Genomic DNA, 9623 nt, shown 5'->3' on the forward strand with positions numbered 1-9623 from the left:
TCAAAGTTTGGAGATTTCTTCTTCCTCCTTGTCCTGCCCTGGTTTGTAGGGGACTCCTCTGTTGTCTCGCCCCCACTTTTTGCAGCTAAAATTAAAAAAAGGGCATTAAATAACTGTAATGCCAATGAAGGGAAAGCACCATCAGTTACCTGAAATGGTCCATTATGAGGTGTCTCTGTAGAGGGGAATGTCCCAGACAGTGCAGGGGGATGGATGACACTGTGTGCAGAGCCAAGGCTGCAGGCTCAGGCTCTGGGACAGTTTGCAATCTCAGGGGTTTACTCAGGGCTTGGCTTTGTGGGCAAACAGTAGTGAAATGATCTTTGGGCAGTACATATTTCTGAAATGATGTGACCTTTGTGAGAGGTTTTTCTATAATTCCTTTCTCCTCGTTTCACTTACTGTTCTAGGAGAAATTAAAGGATTTGGAAAGCAACCAGGAGCAGCAATGCTAGCAAAGAGAACAAATGGCAATAGAGAAACAAAACCTGGGTAAGTCTGTGGTCAGCCCAGTTTGCCTGTCCTGTCAGCCTGCAAAGGGAGACTCAGTTCCTCACTGCTGGTGGGAACAGTCAGTGCCTACAGCAAAGAGTGTTTGTGCTCTCCCTGATGCTCACATACAATTCTCTGTTTCCTGCCCTTGTGTCTTTCAGGGGCTTACTCGAGCACTGTTCCAGGAACTATTCTTGGGAAAAAAGCCATGTATTTTTTGCTTTTCACAAAACCAGCCATTCCTACACTGGCAGAACAGAGGCCACTGAGGCACAAAGGCTGCAGCACACAGAGACCTTTTGGCCCAGTAAGTAAACTTTGCTGACCATACAATAGAATGACTTTGGAGTAAATGATACAGGAGAAATAATGCCCACAGTGATCAAAACATATTAGAGCTTGCAGGAAGAGATCATGTCTTATAAAAAAGATCAAACATTACCAGTGTTAAAAATGTGCACAGTTTTGGACACACAAGCACTTCTTTGTGTCAGAGGGAAAATTTGGTTTGACTTCTTTTGTTGTGGTGTTGACAGCATCTTACCTTTTCTTCAGCAGCCAGAAGATTACTGCAAGAATGGTGAGAACTCCCAGAACACAACTGATCACAACAGAAACAAGAAAACCTGGGAAAAGAGAGACAGTGTCCGAAACAGTTAACACCATCGACTGCAGAGAAGGTTAGTCTCTAATCTGTCTTAGCATTTGCTTTCAGCATCTGCAGCTCTCCTACATCCTGCTCATTCCACGTGCTGGTTCTGGAATGGATCACTGTGTGATGGACTCTGGAGGATCCTAATCCCACAGTGTGCAGAGGGTGAGGTTAGACACGTGCCCAGGTCACAGAGCCAACAATACCTTGTTCTTTTACAGCTGCCCATGCAACAACACAGTGAGAGAGGAAAAGGGGCTGACGTGAACTGCAGGAGAAGGAGATGTATTTTTAGAGTGGCTCAGTGCCCCAGGACTGCTGTGGTGCTCCAAGCACACCTAAATCACCATGCACTGGTTCTGTGCACAGAAGCAATCGTTCAGCTTACCCTCCTGGAAGGAGATGAAAACCAGTCTCTCGTGAAATTCCTGAACGTTTCTGAAGTTATCAACCATTTCCAGGGGTTCTGGGTCATCCCTCTCTGTGCAGTACATGGCTGTTTCCAGTGCCAGGAGCTGCAAAGGGAAGAGCTCTGCTCAGCTCCCAGAACACAGGGAAACCCACACCAGTGTGTGGGCACTGCAGTGTGTTTGGCATCGCAGGAGGAGTCAGAGGGACACCTTAAGTAATGCTTCAGTTTTGTGTGGCTTGTGAGCCCAAAGACAGAAAAATGTGTAAGCACAGTGACATCTCCAGATCCACATCTGTATTTTGTTTATATCCTGGTGAAATTAATCCTGCCTAGTATTTATTTGCCAGGAAAACTGGATGGGAGGAAATGTGGTGACCTTTTCCAGTGTGTTCTCCTTAGCACAGTCCAGCTCCTGAGCAACATTAAAATTCTACTTTATGAAAAAACTCTGTTCTGGAATAACATGATCTGGCAGTGTGGAGCAAGGAAGGCAAGAATGGATTTTCATAAGGAGCACATGGTAATTTGATAATAACATTTTCCCCCTGTGTTTATAGTGAGGTGAATCAGAAGATAGTGACTGTGAGTTTATAGTCTGTGTAAGTGGCCACCTAAGAACAGCAGAGGTTAGTTAGATGAGCACAAAAAATATAAGTTGGGAGAAAAGCTAGGGGCTTCAAGGCTGACAAATAACACATCACATGCCCTTTAGAAACTGAACATCTCCCCAGCCTATCACACCTGAGTCATCCCGGAGCAAAGGAGCACTAAAATACTCAGTGAATAGGGTTGGGCCTGCACAAAATACTCTGCAAGGGACCCATGGGAAGACTTAAGGCAGGAAGTACATAGTGAAAACAGAAATTAGTCTCACTTGACTGATCTTTTTCAAGCTGATACTGTACCAATTGCTGTGCTATTGTCTGTCATTTGTTTATTCTGGTCAAGTGAAAACATGCTAAGTACATATAGAATAGGACATTGATTTATGTCACTTCTGTGCTGTTCTTCCCACTTAAAGGATTTTAGCAATGGTCACCTATCAGTTTTATAGGAACATAAGAGAAATCAAGGAAATGAGAGTATGCATTTACATTCTTTAGCAGACACCAGTCAGGAGGACATGTGCTTATTGAAACTTGCCTGCTCCTGTGAAATTGTGACAGGGTGTCTGAAAACTGTCCAGAGCACACTAGGGTAGCAGGGAGGAGTTGTCAGGGATCCTTCATAGCGATAATACTCATCCAGTCTGTCAGGAAGCAGCTCTTGAACATTGAAACCAGGGACTTTGACCATCTGATCTGAAAAAGGGGATTGGTGTTAAATGCTGCACCATTACTACTCAGCTCTGGTTCCACTGAAGTGAGTTTGCTTTTCAGTAAGTAGAATGTTTTTACTGTCTTATCACTAGGATAAGAAAAACACCTTTTAGCAGAGATTATCCCAGTTTAATAAGGAATACAGCTCTTTAGGTTTCCTATGTGCAAATCTTGTCTTAAATACTAGATCAGGACTGTGCAAGATAAACTGTGGCAATATGAACAAAAAGGAACAAGGCCCAGTCAGAGACACGTGGGGCAGGTTGGCCAGGTGCTCTTCCCAGAGAGGCACTGCACTGTCAGTCTCACAGTTTGGCACAGACCTGCTCAGGATCTCTGGGCTGTTTTTCAGAGTTCAGCCCCTCTCAGGGTGACAGCTGATACTCCTAACCATTCCCAGTCTGACACAGCTTTCTATCCACTCACCCTTGTATTTCACATTCCGAAAGTGCTTGAAGATCTTCTCATAGGATGGATTGAAGGCTCCAATCTGCAATGATCAGACTGTTAACAGCTGTGCAAATCCCCACACTGACTAATCCCTGTGGCTTCTGCACACAGCAGGATTTGATGGGCTCTGTCATAAGGCAAATGCTGCACTGTCCAGACACTGATGGACTGGAATGGCATAAGTACATTTTTAACTCAGCATTAACAGTGTCCTCAGAACCACAATTTTGCTCCTACTCCAGAGCTATTGGAGATGCTTTGTCATAATGTTGTCTTAACCACTGCAGTGTGGATCTCTTGTGTGCACTCAGAAGACTCTCCTGCCCTTGCCTGGTCAGCCTGCTGAGCAAATGAAGAGAAACCATTTCCCCTGAGAACATTGCAGGCAGAGGTTCTCAGCTGACAGGCTGCTCAGAGCATCTGCTGGTTTCTAGTTCTCAGCTGACAGGTTTCCCAGAGCATCTGCTGGTTTCTAGTCAAAGCCACATTTTTCCACCCACAAACATCATTTAGTCTGCTGCTCCTCACAGTCCAGGGAGGTAAAGAATGACACTGTTGGGAGCCACAGGCCACTGGCAAGGGCTGCAACCCAACTACCAAACAAGGCCATGGTTTTCAACTGCTACCAGCAGCTTTTCAGTCTAATAATCAATGCCCCTTTTATGGATTCTTCAGTGCTGGGGTTGAATATCTGGCTGTCCAACCACCAGGCATAGTAAACTGGTGTCTGGAGGTGAACTGTAATAGCCCCCAGCTGTCTGAAAGGTTTTCAAACCCCTAATCTCTGTTGTTCCCTAACTTGATCTTTAAACACCACTGCTTAGAAATAACCAGAATCCTGCTATTATTCCCTAGCATAATATACAGTACTCTGACACTTTTCACAGCTGCAGCTTCCAAATGAACTAAAATGTAGCACAGAATTACTGTCAAATTGCTGCTAGGAAGTGAACTTGGATAATATCAGAGAGCTTTGCCGCTAACTAGAACATTTTCACTGTTTTGATGGAAATGTGAAAACCTGTGGGTTTGGGTTTTTTGGGCCACAGAAAATCCTCACGTTTAAAAATTATCCTTACAGTTCTTCGATTGAGTTTTACTCCTTAAGGAAAAGGAGAATTATATATGTACAAGCTACTAAAAAATTTTTGTTCCAAATCATTATTAACTTTCTTTGTATGTTGGGTTTTAGAGAGGAAAATTGGAAAGGTGTCCTTGTCATCATGAAAATGTTACTGAATGTACTTGTTTACTGTAATCTGTGGTTCAAAGAATCTGGGAAGTTGGTGACCTGTGGTTAAATCCTCGTTGCATACAGGGCTGTGCCTGCCCATGCCTGTCTGCTGTGCCAAAGCTGCTTCATGCCACAGCTCCCAGGGAGGGTGCTCGAAATTCACTGCTGCCTGTGGCTGGGTAAGCTCTCCCAACAATTAGTGTGTGAATTAATGCAAAAATGGATTTTTCATAGCTGAAGTTGATTTACTGAAAAACATGAGGAAATGCTCAAAATTCCTTTTTTCTTAAATTCGCTCCTGTTCGTGTATGTGCTGCTGGAATCTGACCCTTTTGTGTGAAAGAGAGAAGGAAGAACCTTTATTCAGTCACAGTATTGTTAAATAATTGAGGCAATTTTGTACGTGAAAGTTCTGTCATGACTTAACGATGGAAAGAACAACAACAGAATGAAGATCCTGCATCCTACCTCAAGGAGAACAGCCAGAACTGCCAATCCATCTGTCTTGTCCATCGCTGCTGCTATATCTGGGTACTTCTCAGAGTTGTAGTGTACAATGTGCAGCTGCAGAGGAGAAGATACTTTGCTGTGGTGACATCCGAGTCGTGCTCACATCTCTGATCCACAGCTAGAAAGGACCAGTGTAGCCACCTCGGGACAGAGCAGCACAGAGAGGTCCCTCAGGGACGTCTGGGCTTGGTGGTGAGACCTTCTCAGTGCAGAGCCAAAGGTGCCAGGACTCCCAGCCCAGCCTGGTTTGGTGCCTGCTGTGAGCTGCTCTTACCTCTGCTGCGAAATGCTTCCCGCTGACCGTGTGCTCGGAGCCCCCCGAGCGGTTCTGGCTCCCCCAGTGCAGGTGCAGTTGGGATGCAGAGTACAAGAACGGGAGCTTTCTCAGGGACATGGTCGGGGACAGATACATTTTCACTGTAAGCAAGTCAGAACCAGATGGGAGCAAATCACACCACAGCTCACAACAACAGGACAAAGAAAAATACTCTGAGTATATTGCCTAAGAAACATGAACAAAGCAGATTCTTAAATCCATCTTAATCTTTGGTAGGAGATAAACATTTCAGTTGTCTTTAACCCTTTCTGGATAAATCAGGAGAATTCCAAACATGCCCTTTTTGTTTTCTTAAATAAAGGAATTTTGCACATGGCAAAACCAAACAAACTTCTCCCTCTCCTTGCTGCTCCCCAAACCCACAACATTCATGTCACATAGCAAGATAGTCCCAGGCCTTAAAAATTAGCATTTCCTCTCTTTCCATGCTGGAGGGAGAGCTGAGTATGCATTGCCCTCCCTTCTGCTCACTAATGCTCTGCAGTGGGGAAGACAGGCTGGGGTTTATTTGGGGATTTTTTGGTGTAGAAATTACAGCAGTAATTCTCAACTCAGCAGAAACTTCTGTGGTTCACTTGAGAAGTTCGATGCTTCATAAAGCAATAGCTTATTGTCCTAGGTTACAATGTGGGGTGTAACCAATGCTGTGTATTCTATTCTCATCTTCCCAAACTGTCAAAGCAGGTGGGGCAGTGCTTGTTATCTCCTCCTCATCCCTGATAACTCCCTCAGGAGCTGTCTCTGTTCAATGGGCTGTCAGGGACCCACTGCAGGACCCATGGAATTACATCGTCCCACTGGGAGATGCTTCACCCCAGGGAGGGAGCCAAGCATTCCCCCCTGGATATAATCTGGGGCTTGGACCAGCACAGAGCCATTACCTGCTGGATTCCCAGAGGACAAGAGCTGCCCCTGGACCTTCAGGTGAGGAGCAGCTCTCCAGGGTCACTGCTCCAACAGACCCATCACTCCAGGAGATGCAGCCACCATTTAATGGGACTGTTGGACCCTGAGACAAGAGCTGCCCCTGGACCTTCAGGTGAGGAGCAGCTCTCCAGGGTCACTGCTCCAACAAACCCATCACTCCAGGAGGTGCAGACCCCATTTCATGGGACTATTCCCAACACCCTGACTGACAGGGTGTCACCTTGCTTTCTGACTCTGGCAGTGGTTTCTTTTTGTACCATTGCATTTATTGTTTTGTTTTCCCTATTAAGTTGTATTTCTGACTTGGGGTCTCTCAGTGGTTTGCTTTCAAACCAGGACACTGATGTAAAGAACAGAGCGGTTTCTTCGCAATTAATCTGTATTGTTTTCTAGTGTGAATACAGTTTGTTTCTGGAGTGTCCCAGTCATATTTTTCAGGGGAACCAAGCTCAAAACCTTAGTGAAGGAACAGCTGGTGGAAGGAACCGTAATGTTTCTGTGCTGGCCCTAAAAAGGGTTTTTTGAGGTTTTTTCCAGTGTAGCTGAAGCAGGTGATTGTGTCTGGGTGAGCTGGCTGGTGGAGCACAGGAATTACATGTTGGGGTGACATAGTCCAATGCTAAGCATCCTGCTGATTTCCTCTCTAGCTACAAGAGAAGGTAGCAGTAGATGGTATAAGGATCACTCCAACAGAGGCTAATATTTCATTGCTCAGAGCAATTCATTTGTATCTAAGTGAAATTTCTAGAGTAGGTTACATCTCCTCTGCTTCCTAGGAGGACACTGACCTTAGAAATGAATTCCCATTTTTGCTCAGGTGGGATATATATTTGTCTTTCATTTGGAAGTAGTTAAACTTCTTTTAGAGGCAAGATCTGACAATGATAGTGACATAGGCTCTACAAGGAATTTGCCTTTACCTGCGAGGCTCCTACATGAGGTACAGGCTCTCAGTGCTGTTCTTTTGTCTCCCTCTGCTCTCTGGCACTGTTCAAGTCCACAGTGTCAATGTTTCCTTCACTGCCTGTTGCCTCTAACTTACATCAGCCCAATACATTTGTCTGTGGCAGTACAGTCTTTCATTTGGGACCAAGAAGGACTTTTAGAAAAAGAAGGTTCAGAAGGAGAGGGTGTTCCCATCACTCCTAGTCTAAAGCAACCTGGTTTTGATGGAGAAATTGGTCAAGAGGCCAACCAGGAATCACACCTTAAGGGGTTGGCCCTGACTGAAGAATGGCCTTATGATGTTCAGCAAAGCAGGTTTACCCCACTGAAAGAATGAGAACGAGATTTATGCACGTTGAGCACTTTAAATCAAGCATGCCAGAGAAGAGCAGAAACCATTTTCTAACACAGGTTATTTTGGTTCTTATGCAATCGAGGAGGATACAAAGAAGGAGGGCCTTGTAACTGTTCTTGTTTCTGTCTTCAAATATTTTAGGAAGGAACAAAAAATGGTGGGATTATCTTACTGGTGTTGTATATGGTGTCAGCATAGTAGATCTTTATGAAACTGCATCTTCCCTGCTTTGACCTACTGTGCTGCTGGGGAGGGCATGTTCAGACACTATTTGTAACCATTCTTCTGTCTCCTTACCTGTCTAGCTTGTCTTACATGAAAGAGTTTTTTTCTCAAGTCAAAGGGACAGAATGGTGCTCCTAGCTTTTCTTCTTCCTTCCCCCACATAAGTCAGTTGAGCTGCTCTGATTAGGCTGGAATGTCAGAGGCCTATTGCACCCATATTTTATCAGTTTAACTCTTTCTAATAGAATCACAAAGTCTGTTTCTGTTTTGGAGCATCACAACCAGAGAAATGAGGAAAAACTCAGAAACTAATTCTGACATGCCTAGAGTTTATTTAGAAACTCTCTGTTTAAAATTTGGCTTACTGGGAATCCATTTGTACTTAGCACATTCCCAGGTTGCCCTACCTGTTCTGTAGGTGTAAGTATGTTGATGTGAGGGCTTTGTCATCACAGCTTCATTTCATCTGTTAACCAAAGTAGTTCACCCACAAAGTAAAAACCCCACGAGCTCCTGCAACTCTTTGCTTCACAATTCCTTGTGCCCATTGAGCTCCCTTACCTGAGTGACCATTATTGGTCAATGTGAACTGCTCAGTGGGGGACACGTTATAGCCTATGAATTCTAAAGGCAAGAGATTAGAATCATACTGGAGAATATCTTTGTGGAAATCAATCGGTGATTGGAACACTCCTCCACAAAATGGGTATTTCTTTGGCCAGGCCTTCTCTCCATCGGGACCTGTGGAAACAGAGACACAACTGTCAACACATGGACATAACCCCCCTGTGACAGCCTTCACACAAAATTTGGAAAAGAAGCTTTTTATGAATTGTCAAGGCTTTTTTTTTTTCTTCTTCAAACTTCATTTTATCTTTGCAGTGCACAGATAAAGGACCAAATGCCAGCAAAGACCTGGCACAGAGCCTTGGCTGCCCCTGGACCTTCCGCAGTCCCAGTGGCTTTGGGCTCACCCTGGGGAGCACAGACCTTGCAGCTCTCCAGGCTGGGCCTGAGGCAGCAGCACCACACCAGGCACAGTGCCCTGCCCCTCTGGCACTGCCTCTGCTCACAGATCTGTTCCTTACTGCCCAGTCTGGCTCCATCCAGCAAGTCTGCATAGCACACAGTGAAAAGCTGACTTAGGTTGTGGTAATTTGACCTGCAATAACTTGCTCAAACTCTGGTGAAACTCTTCCTCATCACAAACTTTTGCCCGAGGTAGGATCTACAAAGAATAGATAATATCAAGAGAATTTTAATTGTGCCTTTGATTTAATGACACATTACCAGCTAACAGCTGTTCCCAAACCGTAATCTGAGACTATTTGGATTTAAATATCAAAAGAGGTACTTGCAACTAATGTTCCTCCTTGTCTCTGAACACTGATGTGATTCTTTCTAAGGCCTTTTTGGGGAAGGTCTGTTGGGGTCACCCAGCCTGACCTGTCTAACACAGGACACTGGGACTCCCTGGATCGATTTCTGCTCCAGTGAGGGCATCTCTTTCAGCAGGGAATGAACATTTCTCTTCCTGTAAGCACTGCAAAGCACTGTGCCCTGTTTCCAGCCAGCTGGCAGCTGCCAGGCTGTCTTTGGGCCAGGCTGGCTGGTGCTGGGGGCTCTGTCCAGGTGCCAGGTGAGCATTTGGTGTCCAGCCCATGGCGCGGGCAGAGCTCAGGGGTGTTGGTGCTGGGGGCTGTGTACTTGGTGTCCATCCCATGGCACGGGCAGAGCTCAGGGGTGTTGTTGGTGCTGGGGGTTG

At 45.3% G+C, this 9623-nt stretch overlaps 1 protein-coding gene across 1 annotated transcript; it reads right to left on the minus strand.

The window, feature by feature from the left end:
- CA12 (carbonic anhydrase XII) lies at nucleotides 1-8599 on the minus strand (the record flags this gene model as incomplete). Its single annotated transcript, XM_009074255.1, has 8 exons — nucleotides 1-85; nucleotides 1037-1118; nucleotides 1533-1659; nucleotides 2700-2857; nucleotides 3302-3365; nucleotides 5028-5123; nucleotides 5344-5486; nucleotides 8420-8599. Coding segments are annotated over 8 exons (935 nt in total), but the record flags the coding sequence as incomplete, so codon positions are not given.
- Between the last annotated feature and the right edge of the window lie 1024 nt (nucleotides 8600-9623).

This window comes from Acanthisitta chloris, unplaced genomic scaffold, assembly GCF_000695815.1.
Source record: "Acanthisitta chloris isolate BGI_N310 unplaced genomic scaffold, ASM69581v1 scaffold1675, whole genome shotgun sequence".
Classification (NCBI taxonomy): Eukaryota; Metazoa; Chordata; class Aves; order Passeriformes; family Acanthisittidae; genus Acanthisitta; species Acanthisitta chloris.